General features: G+C 30.6%; 3 protein-coding genes across 3 annotated transcripts; 1 reads left to right on the top strand and 2 right to left on the bottom strand.

Moving 5' to 3' along the window:
- Nucleotides 1-2,919: 2,919 nt before the first annotated feature.
- On the bottom strand, nucleotides 2,920-4,596 carry LOC110627394 (protein MIZU-KUSSEI 1). Its single transcript, XM_021773685.2, has one exon. It carries the CDS (start codon nucleotides 3,866-3,868, stop codon nucleotides 3,149-3,151), a length of 720 nt encoding a protein of 239 aa, XP_021629377.1. The 5' UTR covers nucleotides 3,869-4,596; the 3' UTR covers nucleotides 2,920-3,148.
- A 495-nt stretch (nucleotides 4,597-5,091) lies between these two features.
- On the bottom strand, nucleotides 5,092-5,787 carry LOC110627827 (histone H3.2). The gene has a single exon (XM_021774198.2). The coding sequence runs from the start codon at nucleotides 5,716-5,718 to the stop codon at nucleotides 5,308-5,310; it is 411 nt and encodes a 136-aa protein (XP_021629890.1). The 5' UTR covers nucleotides 5,719-5,787; the 3' UTR covers nucleotides 5,092-5,307.
- Nucleotides 5,788-10,786: 4,999 nt separating this feature from the next.
- LOC110627375 (putative clathrin assembly protein At4g40080) lies at nucleotides 10,787-12,206 on the top strand. The gene is made up of 2 exons (XM_021773662.2): nucleotides 10,787-11,360; nucleotides 11,441-12,206. The coding sequence occupies exons 1-2, from the start codon at nucleotides 10,927-10,929 to the stop codon at nucleotides 12,084-12,086; spliced, it is 1,080 nt and encodes a 359-aa protein (XP_021629354.1). The 5' UTR covers nucleotides 10,787-10,926; the 3' UTR covers nucleotides 12,087-12,206.
- Nucleotides 12,207-14,948: the final 2,742 nt, after the last annotated feature.

Genomic DNA, 14,948 nt, shown 5'->3' with positions numbered 1-14,948 from the left:
TGGATAAGTACTCTCGAAAATTAAATTATTCAAATTTGAACTCGATTTATATTAGTAGTATTTGAATTCGTTTTGAATTTAATTAAAAATTAATTTAAATTATTCAAATTCATCCTAAACCCGATTATTATTATCCGAATAAAATCCGAACCCGTTTAATCTTATATATTTTAATTAATAATTTATACAAAAAATATTTTTCATTAATAATTTTCATTTAAAAATTTTAATATTTCTAAAAAATATTTAAATTTAAATTTTTAAATAAAAATATATAAAAAAAATTTATAAATATTATTGTAAAATATATTTTTTATATTAAATTAATTATTTATATAAACATATTCGGATACCTTATACATAAAATTTGAATTCGATCCGATCTTGTAATGGATATTTTTTTAAAACTCAAACCCATCTTATGTAATGGATATTTTTTTAAAACTCAAACCCATCTCAAATTCGATTATAACTACCTAAATTCGTTTTATTAGAATTCGATCGGGTCGGATATTCAACTATATCCGATCCGTTGCCATCCCGTATGAATGGCGAAGATGAGTAGGTCCATAAACAAAAAGCAATCATATAAAGGGTATAATAGATGATATCATGATTGGCAAAAGAAAATGCGTTGAAACCACTTTACACGTGCCTATTATACAAATAATATGCAACAATTGTGTCCATTTCTAAATGGAAGGACACAGGAATCCATCACACTTCCTGCTGCTCTCTCCTACCGTTACACCTTCATTTTTTTTTACTTTTTAACTCAATATATTATATAAATGGCAAATTTCAAGTATGAAATCTTATTAGCGGCAGTTTACAAATGAAATTTGAAATATTAGTAATGTATAGCCACTTACAATATAAGTTTTGAAATTCATAATAAACTTCAATTAGATCTTGTGAAGAGAACTCTATAATAAAAATAATCTTATTCCGTTCAGACCAATTATATCTGAAAAATTTAAAAGTGTCCATTGCACTCTTAGCATCAATCTCCACATTCACATTACTATCTCTATGATTTTTTAGTTAGTTAAGAGCTTTCTTGAAAGTTATTGCCTCAGCTAATTAAAAAGAAACAATATCTTCCATAAATTTAATTACGAACTACAAAATTGTTCCTCGTTATTTATGAGAATACAGGCAAAAGAAGTTTTACTTTCTTGCTCATGAATTCTAACATCCATGATGTACTTTCTTCTTTGAAAAATAGGTCGGATTCAAATTTTTTGATTAAAAACAATATTCAAACTAGTACTGATATGAGTGTTATAAATTATATAATACCTTTAGACTCATTTTGTGGAGAAATAATCTTATCGTTTCAAATTTTATCATTTTTTTTATATATTATACCGTAAGACAAAAAAAATTCCACAAAGAAAATACCCATAAAACTCAAATAATGAGTAAAACACTCAATAACAATAAAACAAATAGGCATAGTAGAGAAATCCATCTAAGATTTGCCAACAGTTACTAGTAAAGGAGAACTGGACAAAAACATAGGGAGTAGTCTCATTCTCAATACAGTTGCAGCAACTATTATGTGTCTCGACACTATTTCTCCTCAAATTATCCCTATTCGGCAAAATTCCCCTCAAGGTTTTTCAGAAAAAATTTTTTATCTTCGAGACATATGCAATTCCCACAATCTCTTCCAACACTCTATAAGCATATTTAAGAAAAGAGTATGACTATTTAAACATATTTAAGGAAATGGTAGGATTATTTTTAATGGTTAAGTGATAGGCAAATTTAACTAAATACTTATAATTTTTAGTAAAGTATCAAACTAAATAGTATTGACTATGAAAGAGCACAAGAGGAATTTTAGTCACTTGAATCACATCAAAGAGAATCAACATCTCCCATAAAATATTAATATTCTAAGTAGAGTCATTGTCATTCAAAAGGCCACCCACAGTAAAATCTTTTACACCTTGAATTACTGGAGTATGAATATAAAAATCAGTATCTCGAGATAGTCATGGGTCTCTCTAAACCCTAATATAAGCATCATTCCCAATTCTCCATCTACCGCCCAAGTTGAGCAAATTCCTAACCTGCATTAGAGTACGTCAAACAAAGCTCGAGTTTTGCACTCATTTCGGCTTGTAGAAAGTCCTTCGACTCAGAAAATATTTAGTTTTGAAGAAATATGGAACGAAAGAGTTAAATCGGATAGAATTCTTCATCTCTGCCTGCCAAAACACCTTCATTCTTATTTTCATAAAATTAGCTCCTAATTATTATTTTTTTCACACACTTAAATTTTTTGAAAAAAATTAGGTGTTAAACCTAAAACTTGTTTCAACTAAATATTGAGTGCAAAAACATTTCATAATCACGTTTTGGAACTTTTTCTATAATTTTTATCTTATCACTTTTATATATAATCAACCATTAATGGTTGTCTCTTTTTCTTTGATCTAATTATTTAAAGAGGGGAAAATGACTAATTTATCTTCTTGTAAAATCTTTAATTTATAATAAATTTCTCTAAAACTATTCATTCTCAGAATTTAAGTAGTCATAACTTCAAATATATATGAATTCGCATTCTGAATTAAATATATTATAAAAAAAATTATTAAATATATAATAGAATATGTAAAACTAAGAGAATCAACGAATTAGTTAATTTTTTAAAATATCAACCACATTTTAATTTATTTTTTTAAATTAAAAGATTAGCCAATAAATTTTTCTATAAATTAACTTTGAACTTAGAATATTTTCTTAGAAAGGAAACTTCATTCTTGAATGCTGCATCACCATAAAGAGTACATATAAACAAAATAAGAAAAACAAAGACAACTTACATATTTTTTTCATTATAAAATTTAGATGCAAAGTCAAAAGATTTTACAACAATGAAAAGATGTTCAATCTCTCAAAATTCTTCACACATCCCATCAACCCTTCAAAAAAGGCCATGCTACAAAACACAGCTAAAAAAAGGTTCGACTTCAAAAACCAGGTTTAGTTTATTTGTTTAATATTCAGAACGTCTCTCAAGTGTGAAGTGTTAAGCTCTTGGTCGGAGTTGATTAAAGGGGAAAAAAAAAAAAAAATGCAAGTCTGGGGTTCAGATGACCAATTAACCCACGGAAGCTATCAGTGAGTAGAGTCATCTTGAGCGAAAAAAGAAGATACTAAGCTCCTGACCTATGTTTCCTTCTGGGTCTATCAAATGGAAAGATTCAGCTTCAGATGATCCAGAAACTCTAGCATAATTTGCTCTAAGATACATTAGTTCATCATCGTCCCTCTCAAGCTCCTTTCCACTAATAATTCCAGCGCCTACAATAACAGAGCCCATCAGCCTCAAAGCTTCCATATCAACCTTTGATGGCCTGCGCTTAACTGCATACCCAGCTTTTCTTCCATTGCAATACATAGTCCACAATGGCATGGACAGCAGAGAACTTGAATCATAATTTGCGTTATATCCATGACTGGTACACTCGAGCGCTATACGCAGGATACCAGCTTGCATTTCTCTGGCAAGGAAACTTGTGGGCACTGCAAATTCCAGGAGGAGAATTGGGTTGGTGGATTTAGTGTTCGTTTGAATACAGAAGCTAACTTTTCCCCGGCGAAAGCCAAAGATAGTGCCTGTGATTGTAGTAGAAGAAGCGAAGGTTGATTTAGGATGATGATCATAGTAATTCTGAAGGGGTTTCTCTGGTTTGCTGGTTTGTCGTTCTTCTATGAAAGTGCAATTACAGGTTGGAATAAGGAGCTCTAAGAGGGAGCGGAGAAGCCTCCATGAACGGACTTGCTTTTGGCAGTCCACGGTTGTAACACCATTGGTGATGGTAGTGGCACCAATACTTTGATAGGACATGGTACCTTTTGGTAAGGAATGGAAGCTTATGAGGCTTTTGAGAGTGTTCAGTGTTTAAATAGAGATGGGGAGGGATTTGTTAATTGCCTATTTGGAGTGCTAGTCATTCGTCATCATGTATTAATTGTTTCTTTTTTTGTCCATTTCGACGACGTAAACACTGTCAAGGCCCAGGCCTTCTTTTCTCCATTAGGAGATGATTTTTCTGATGATCAATGGGCGGCATTTTTTACAACAAAAGTTTGGGATTAAGAAAATATTATTTAACAAAAACTGTGAGCCAAGCATAAGGTAGAAATACACTCAGCTACTAAAATTCTAATCATTGATGATTGATTAGAGGTGGAGCAGAATCTATTACAACTATTCAACTTGTATTTTATGCAAAGAATCTAAAAGTCGTTTTATTCCCCACTCTATAGTGAAGGTGGGACTCCAAAGAAGGCCCATAATACCAACACTAGATTTTATTTGTTTGTCTTGTTTTGGGTAGAAAACATGGCCATGGAAAGAGGAGTTTGATTAAGAAGAATTGGGGCAAAAGGGTACAGGATATAAACAAATAAAAGTGGGATTAGTTTCTGCTTTCTAGCCTGGTTTCTCCACTCATGTCTTTTGCCTTTTTCCTTTCCATGAGTTTATTAGCACTTAATGCCAAGTGGGAAACTGTGTCTGATTTCTTCATTTCTTTAGGCAAACATTATTCTTTACTTTATTGCTAAATGCTAACCTATCAATTCCGTCTTTCATATCACGACCAAATTAAATATATTTCTGTTTTCACCGTTTGCTGATCTACTAATAGACGTTTAAAAATATTTTTTCAAAATTATATATATTTTCAAAATTAAAAAATAATTAACAAATTTTCCAATACCAAATAATATATTTTCTAGAAAAAAAGTGAAACAGAACAAAGTGTGGCATCTTGCTGTCTGCACCATCGGTATCAATGTCTTGACACTTTAAATTGATTTAACATGAAGAACAGCAAATATAATTTTCCAGAACTAGAAAGCCTCCAAAGAACATATATATTAATATGGGATATGCTGAGTGGGTGAGATAGAATCCATAACTGCTGCAAAAGCCCAAATTTAAGCAATAAAATAAACAAAATAGAATCTTAATATTTTAATCTTTTGGACCAAATGTAGAGTTTTGCGAATGATTTTTTGCATTTTGCTTTTCAGGCTGTAAAAAGCAATCCATAATTGAAACAATTAGCAGAAGAAATGAGACATTTTAGTAAGAATCAAACCCAAATGAAGCTTTTCACAAACAAGTAGTCTGCAATATTTAAATCAACAGAAAAGGATAAGGTTTTCCACAGAATTTTCACCTCAACTACTTCTAAGTCAAACCCTAATCACATAAAAATCTAGATCTATAATAAAAACCAAAAACGAAGACATAAGGTAACACAAGATTAAACCGATCTAAGCCCTCTCGCCCCTAATCCTTCGTGCCAGCTGAATATCCTTAGGCATGATGGTAACTCTTTTTGCGTGAATAGCACAGAGGTTTGTATCCTCAAACAACCCAACCAAGTAGGCCTCAGCAGCCTCCTGCAAGGCTGCAACAGCACTGCTTTGGAATCTCAGGTCAGTCTTGAAATCTTGAGCGATTTCTCTCACCAATCTCTGGAATGGAAGTTTCCTGATCAAAAGCTCCGTGCTCTTTTGATACTTCCTGATTTCTCTTAGAGCCACAGTACCAGGTCTGAACCTGTGGGGTTTCTTTACTCCACCGGTTGCCGGAGCAGATTTTCTCGCTGCCTTGGTGGCCAGCTGCTTCCTCGGAGCCTTACCTCCAGTAGATTTCCTAGCCGTTTGCTTTGTACGAGCCATCTAAACGCAAAGGGGAGAGTTTGTCTAACTACAAAATCAAAGAAAGAGGAAGAAATTGGTAATTGACGAAGCTGCGAAGAGGCTTTTTATAGATGAAGCGGAGGGAGGCGGGAAGATGAAATTTTTAGAAGGAGGGAATATGGACCGTGGATTATTTGGGAATCGACGGTTGAAAGTTGTTGAGAAGAGGTTGAGATGGATCGCGATCCGTGTGCAAGGTGGAGTGACCAATATGATTCGTTTGTCGTGGCGGCAATTTTTTAGCCGGAGGAATTTGAAAATTTTTGGCTCTTCTGAAAATTAGTTTGGGGATTGGCTTTTCCTCCTTAAGATTGATGGGCTTGGCTTCTCATACTCAGGACTCGGGGCCCATTTTGTCGTTATAATTAGAATATAAAATTTTTAAAAAATAATAATAACTAAAAAATATAATAAAAAAACATTTTATGAGATAAGTTTGTAATTGTACTTCCAAATCAGATTAAAATTATTATATTTTTAATCTATTTAGATTATAGATGGTTATTTGATGAAGATTTGTAATGATACTTCTCAATTAGATATGTTTTTCTCATGATATAGTCATGAAAATGAAATCTACTTCTCAATTATAATTATTATTATTATTATATGGTCAATCAATCTTAGAAAATCAAACTTTGTATGATTTGGTAATTTAATTTTAACGTTTTAATTTTCATAAATTAATTTAAAATTAAAAATTTTATAAAAATATTATTCTAATTTAAAATTTTAATTGAAAAAAATATGTTATTGCTGACTTAACAGGACATATGATATTTTAAAAAAATAAATCTGTCTCGACACATAAGCAAATATGGTTATATATGTGTGGTTATGTATGTGTAGCTGGCTATTAGCAAATATGATTAAGGTAAAAAATACTAGATTAAATTTTTTATAAAAAAAAAAACTAAAAATAAATCATTAGTTGGTTTTTCACGCCGTCCACCACCTTCACTCTCGACTGTGCCGATCTGTGAATATTAACGGATTGCTTGAGCGAATATGTTATCTTCACTATTATTGAAATTTGGGACAAAAGGTATTTGAAACTTAGTCTAAGTAATCTCCATCGAAAGGATTAGCAGAAAGTCACTAATATTATTAATACTAAATATTAACATATAAAGAATATTTTCCATACGAATATATAGCATAGTAATAAAATCGATACTGTTAAAAAAATATAAAATCGAGAAGTTTAGAGCTATATTTTTTAAAAAAATATTAATATTATTATGGCCTTCCTTCAAGAAATTACATGCATTTATCGGATCTAATTTTACCACAAAAAAAAAGCGTTTTATATCTTTTAGTGGTTTTGCCTATGATTTCCTACAATATGAGTCTCTCTTCCAATTCGCCTATGGCAATTATAGCATTGCCCTATAAGAGATCACTAGATGATAGTTATTTTAATAGGAACTACTCTATCATGGACGTGGCGACTATAGCCGCAGCTGAATCAAAAAGAAAAAAAAGGAGGAAGAGAGAGGAAGGAACAAGGAGAGAGATAGACAAAGAGATTAGCTCAAACTGTAGAGAGATTTGAAGAGGCTTATGAGAAAATAGAGAGTAATTGAGGTATATGTTAGATTTATAGGTGTTAGATGAATAAGGATATTTTTTAAAAGTTTTTTTTCAACTTAATTTAATTTTTTTAACTATAATTATTACTTTTAATTTAATCATAATAATTAATAGCTAAATACATGTACATAACTATGGTTCTGTATGTATTAATATGAAACCCATATTTAATATTTAAAATATCACGTATTTTATCAAGACAATGGTTACACGTTGTTTATTAAAATTTTAAATAGGAAAAAAAATTTTATAAAAATTTTAATTTTAAATTAATTTATCAAATTAAAACATTAAAATTAAATTATCTAACTACCCAGAAGATTTGACTTTTAAACACTAATTGACCTTATTATAATTATAGGTAACGCCATTGAAATTGTTGTCATTTGAATGGATATGATAGGCGAACCAATCGCATAGAAAATATTAGTGTATTTTTATTAGTGTTATAAAATTAAATTTCTTCCAATTTCATTAATTTTACTAGTTGATTGTATTTATTGTTAGAAAATTATAAAAAAAATAATTTTATTAATTTTTTTTCTAGTTAAATTTTTTGTTAAACCATCATTAATAAATAGCGATAATTTTAAACGTTATTAAAAATATTAATATAAAAATTATATCATGAAATATTAATTTAATACAAATTAAATTATATATTTTAAAATAAAAAAAGTAAAATTATAATATATTTTTTATATTTTTAATTAATAATTATATTTTAAATGTTATATTATTTTAATATAAATTGAAGTAGAAGATCTGAAATAAAAAATAAGTGAAACTACATACAAATTGTATTAGTATTTTCTTATTTTTTTATCATTCAATAAGTGTGACTTTAAAATATTCAAAGGGCTAATATATAAGATAAGAGATACAAGTCTAATACGATAAATTCAAACCCACTTCGTAATACATATTCAATCCAAACCCACATCGTAAGACATATTCAATCCAAACCCCTAACTAATCGCAGGTCTACATGCAACCAACACACAACCTAAAACACATGCCATCTAAATCACGAACAGTGAACAATCGCAACGCCTTTATTGCAATCGTAGCCGAAGAAAATGAAGAAATAGTCAGATTGGAGCAGCAACATCATGCATGCCCATAAAAACATGCCTATAAAATAATATCAGAGTAAATCTATTAATTCACCATACTAGATAAGATCAATTTTAGAAACAAAATTAATACGTGAAATTAGAAATATACTGACATTATTGTTATTATTATATTGATTTCATTACATTTTCTTTTTTTAAATGAACATATAGTCTAGCAGCTCCCATTACTAATGGGTCGCACCGCCTGCTTGCAAGATCCATATGGAGGTGGAGCCCTCTTTACAGCTTCAGCCCTAAGAGAGAATCAGAAGACTCATCTCCACCTACAAAATTCACCATTTGAGACTACCTTTCTTACGGTACAAAAATTCATTTAATTTTATTTCACCCTCGTTAACTCCAAATTCTCCGTTACCTATAAATAATTCAATTGATTTTTTTTTCTTATAAATTCAATTTAAAACCTAAAAATCAAGTTAGATTAATTTTTTATTTCAGTATTAATAATACTAAACTTATAATTAAACTTCAAAAATATATTTATTTACTTTTAAAACATTAAAACATATGCATTCACAGATTTAAAATAATGATAAGTGCATTTGAATAAACGAGAGGTTTTAAATTTTATTTTTTTAATTTTTAATCTTAATTTAAAATAAAATACCAGTAAAAGATATTTTCTATCCCAGCAATCTCATGTGATTGGACCAAACGGTTGCACTGGAATTGAAGAATCCCCAGTTAAAATTTTGCTTTGACAAGTTTTAGAACGACAAGTCTTAAGAAAAAAGTTAATTTATGATTTTTTAAATTTTTCCTTAATTTTAAGTATTATCTTGATTTATAAAATACCAACATATTATAAATTTGAACAAATTGTATTTTCTCCTGAGGTTTCCGTTCCCTCTGCTGCTTCCTCCATTTCCAAACACAGCAAAGCGAAGTGACAGCAGTAACAAAGACATGACTAAATGAGTTTGTCTTTATTAATCTGTATTTATAATTAAGTGTCAATTAATTAGTAAACCAACTCATTTGAAATTGGATACCTAGCCGACATTTATCAATCGTCGGGTGGACCCACCAGCAACTAAGCTGGATGTAGACCCAGTCACTGTCATAAAAGTAACAGTAATTTTTGGATAATAAAAAAAATATAAATAAAAATTATCAATCAGATATAATATAATCTTAAAAAACAAGTGAATAAGGTGATTTTTTCGGAGGTTAATTTTTGAATAAATTTAATTTAATTTAAATTTAAAATGATATTAAAAATTTAAGATAATGTATTCATCAGATCTTATTTATGTAGAGGAAGGCCAAAGTCTAAAAATATCAAGCAGGCTTAAGATTTTAGGGCCGCTTCATGAAGTCTAAAAATATCAAGCAGGCTTAAGATTTTAGGGCCGCTTCATTTGTCTGGTTTAGCATTTTCAGTCTTGATCTAGATAGATATGATAGATTGGATTACTCGCAAAATCAAGGCCGATAAGAAGAGATTCAGCTATGTGATGTGTCGCGAGAAAGGATAGCAGACTCAGTTATTTTGCATATCCATACACTTGCTGACAGAAATTAAATGATCTTCTGACGTGGAGAGATTCTGACACGTCCGTACGTACGGATTTAAATGATAAAAAATAGGTGGTACTGTAACGGATAAGCCATTAAACATCGCTAGCAGATAAAAAAAAATAATAAAAAAAAATGAACGCCTTCCTCCTTATTTAAGCTTACACACTATAAAATCGAATTTCTCTAAACATAAGAACATCAAGATTCATTATAATTAAACTAAAATCCATTATTCAAAATCGTTTTTGAATACGTTTTTAATTAATGTTTATTGCTAAACTAACAAGTTACCAAAATTAATGATTTCTGATAATGCTTTAATTAATAATAATCCCCTTTGTTCCCTTTGCTCCTATCACTAAAAATCATTAAGCTTTGAGTGGGAAAGGTTAAAAGTTTTCCATCCTCAATTACTTGAGTAAAAAATAATTTATAGTGTATTTGGTTGCTTCTATCTTAGCTTAATTAATTAATAAATATAATTAAATCTTGTGGCAGAAGAGATAATCACCAACCATTTCATTTCTGTTTCAAATTCTCAAGTCATCCTCTTCCACTAATTAAGTTGATAAAATTACATAATTTTACTAGAAAAAATACATAAATCCAACTAAATTTATCCATAAAGGTTTAAATAACAATTTTTTTTACTATAAAATCAAACGATAAATTTAATTTTAATTTATCGTAAATAGAGAGAAGATATATACGAGCGAGATACTCTTCCGAAACAGTATTCACCGCTAAGTCTTTTTATATGATTTTTTTTTTCGCGATATAATGCACGGTGCTGCATAATTGGACAAGCCTAGCCATAATCAGCCCCACCACCAGCAAGCGACCAAAGCCTCTCTTTCTCTCTCTAAAGCTATTATCTACTGGATCATCTTCTTCAATCTTTTTGCCTCTGCAAATCAGCAAGCTTTTTGTTCTCATGGGACGCATAACACATCTTCGAGACCTAATAGGGATAATCAAAGACAAGGCTTCTCAAAGCAAAGCAGCTATAGTCTCTAAACCCAAGAACTTGTCTCTCAACTTAGCGCTCCTTAGAGCCACAACCCATGACCCCTTTACACCACCACACCCAAAGCACATCACCACCTTTCTTTCCTATGGTTACAGCTCACGTGTCACCGCTTCCGCTGCCGTTGAGGCCCTTATGGACCGGCTGCAGTCTACCCATGATTCCTCCGTTGCTATCAAGTGCCTCGCCGTCATCCATCACATCATCAAAGATGGTAGCTTTATCCTCCAAGACCAGCTCTCTGTTTATCCTTCCACCGGCGGCAGAAACTACCTCAAATTATCGAGCTTTAGAGATAACACCACCCCAATGACATGGGAATTATCTTCATGGGTGAGATGGTATGATCTTCTTCTTTATTAACTTAATTTTTAGGCTTATTCTGCTTGGTATTCATGTTTGATTATCTTGAAAATTACAGGTACGCTAGATACCTTGAACATCTCTTATCAACATCGAGGGTTCTGGGTTTCTTTCTGTGTTCAACATCAAGCACAGCAGAGAAAGATAAAGAAGAAGATAAAGTTTCAGCATTAACAAATTCTGATCTTCTCAGAGAGATAGATTCTTTAACAAGCTTGACGGAAGAAATATGCAAAAGACCAGATTCTTTCCATATGCAGGGAAATGAATTAATGGGTCAGATCATAAGTTTGGTGGGAGACGATTATTTGTCATCAATAAACGAAATATCAATCCGAGTGGACGAGTTTAACCAGAGACTGAGTTGCCTGAGTTTCGGCGACTCAGTTGAGTTGGTATGCGTGTTGAGAAGACTAGAGGATTGTAAAGAAAGGCTATTAGCCTTGTCCACTAGAAAGAGAGCATTGGTTGAGAGCCTTTGGTGTTTGATCAGTGAAATGAAGGGAAAAGTTGGGGATGGAAAAGCGTATAAAGAGGAGGGGAGATTGTTGCTTACATTTGGGAAGAGAGATAGTGGAAGTGAGTCAGCTCGGTTTGGAGACCGAGTTATAAGCTATGGTGACTCGGTTAGATTTTCGTCTGCTAGATATGGATTGAATGGGCATGCGTTGCAGATTGTAGAATCGGTCGAGTCATACGCATGATGAGAATTTTGTTTTTTCCCCCAATTTTCTGTGGGAGATATTTTGGATATTTTCAAAATTATGATGTATTTACTGTATGATATTTTTGCACATTCAGAATTAAAATTCAGTATTAGTCCTTGTTGAAGATTTATTATTAGATATTAATTTCTGATGTATATTTTTTTCTAATTACGCTCCCCACCAAAAAAAGTCAAATTTATTCTAAAACAATATAACACGAAATCAAAAATATCAATTTTTTTTTGAAAAAATTTTAAAATATTAAATAAATTTATATACAATTAAATAAATTGATGAGAGTGTAATTACACTGTTTTATTTATTTATTATTTAATAATAGTTTAAAATTACATTTCAGTAAAAAATGAAATCCATTTTTTTTATCCTGCTGTTATAATTCAGCGCAAATTCAACTTTTTTAACAAATGATTTATAAAATTTATTTATTTTTATAATAAATTGAGATCATGATTTATTTTTTATTATTTTATATTATAGAAAAATATATTATGTATTATAAATTACAAATAAAAATGACTTTTTTCGGCTCTAGCTTTTTAAATTTTGGGCTTAGGCCTTTAACTTTAATACAAATAAAATTTGTTTGCTTTTCTCAGTAATAATTTAAAAAAAAAACTCGCTTTTCTACTTTTTCAATTCTGATGGCTATGAATTTAAAATTTGAAATCCTAATGATTAATGTGTTTGTGATTATTATAAACTGTAACACTTAATACACTCACACGAAATATAATATTTATTAAAATTTATGATTTTATTTTACCTACAATAAATTTCTGGAGAATGTAATGAATACCAAATATAATAAATTCAAAAGCAGAAAGCTTGATTATAATGGAAATAATTATTTAATTGAAAATTAATATATATTAGTGTTGAGGAGATAAAATATAAATTATTTTGTCCACTTGTACCTCATGGCTATCTTATTCTTATTGTCAAAGAAATACTTTGAGGATATATTAATTAATTATGATAACGTTTGTTAATAATATCAATTGCAAAGTTGGATTAATCTATATGAGAAAAAGCAATGTCAACATGGGCTCATTTCAAAACATCGTATGTTAATGCATTACATTTTTTTATATTATATTTTTTTACATGATATATGATTTTCTGAAATTAAGAAAAAATAAGGTTTATACGTATATGAGTCTAGTATGAGAGATCACGTATTCTTCTCTTTTTCTTTTTTATTTATCCCGCATAACCGACATTCTATTATAGTACCACATATCTCTGTCATGCAGACCCGTATGTACGGACGTACCTGCTTACCCTTCTCCACATACGGCCATTTAATTCTCTTCCGACGCGCATGTTGGTAGAACTGTGGCATAGCCAGACTTGCTCTCCTACTCCCCGTCACATTATAAGTGCTACATTCTTCTCTTATGGATCCAAGCTTTGGGTCAGCTTGGCCTGCTTTAATCACAGGCTGGATGGTACATTGATGGATCGGTCTGCTCAATGAGTTTTACTGGATTTTAGATCTGTTTCATTTTCCAGAGTTCGATTTCAGTACGAATGCTGGCGTTCATCAATATGTCAAATGTTCATTTTAATATAATAAAAAACTGCTTTTAATATTAGCTCTAAAATGCTTGTATAACCCATTAATTATATTAGCTCATGTGTTTTGTTCAATTAAAAAATATTTTTAATTGTAAAAAATGAGTAATTATTGGATATCTTTATTGTAAAATAATAAAAAAAAATAAAAAAAGCATAAGTTGGGCAAGGTTATCTTTTAAGTATTAACAATCCTTCAGCTACTTTGCAATTAAAACGATTTTTTACTATCTTATTCTTTGATCAAATTTAAGATTATCTCGCCTACTACGGATTTTGTATTATCTCTTCATAACATATCCATTAAAATTATGAATGTGTATACATAATTTGAAAACATTTTTATTTGGTCAGACCAGACAATGAGAAGTCCAATCTATTGAGTACAAAGAATTAGATCAACAATATCTTTGAGTTTACCGAAATCCGGAACAAACAGACTGATATCTTCAAAGCCTGAAAAGAACGAACAGACCTCCTCTAAAACTCATACTACAAAGACGTTTTAAATGTAGACATGACCGACCTCCGTGATCGAAAGGAGCTCAACTCTATATAGATCGGATGAACCGGGCACGACCTGATAAAATCAGGATAAGGATGACTGACATCCTACGAGCTGATCGTCCCTTTGGTACGGCACATGGATCATAAATGCACATGTAGAAGGTACGAACAAGCCAGTTTCATATTTATCGAAAATAAATTGCCAGCTAGGGCTGAGCGTAAATCGGTTTAAACCGAAAAACTGAACCGATTGATTTCGGTTTAACGGTTCGGTTAATCGAAAAGTTCGGTTCGGTTCGGTTAATATTTTTCAACTCATTCGGTTTTCGGTTTGGTTTGGTTTAAACGTGTTAAATAACCGAAAAATCGAAAAACCGATTTTTAATATATTTTTATTATTTAAAATACTGGTTTGATTTATATTTTAAATTTTATATGGATTTATATAACTTTTTTAAATATTATCCTTATATATTCAGACAATTTTTATTGATAAATTTATGTGAAACATTTATTGAATTATTTTACTGAAATTAGAAGAAAAAAATTTTAAAAAATACAGATTTCGGTTTGAATCGAACCGAACCGATTTTTATCGGTTCGCTTATATTTTTATAATCGATTTTTTCGGTTTTTAATATTTTTACAATTCGGTTTTCGGTTTTTTCGGTTCGATTCGGTTCGGAACCGAACTGACCGATTGCACAGCCCTATTGCCAGCACCAAAAAATCAAGTTGAGGAAGTGAAGGCCCCGA

This window comes from Manihot esculenta, chromosome 12, assembly GCF_001659605.2.
Source record: "Manihot esculenta cultivar AM560-2 chromosome 12, M.esculenta_v8, whole genome shotgun sequence".
NCBI lineage: Eukaryota > Viridiplantae > Streptophyta > Magnoliopsida > Malpighiales > Euphorbiaceae > Manihot > Manihot esculenta.
This window is presented reverse-complemented; position numbering and strand designations above follow the sequence as displayed.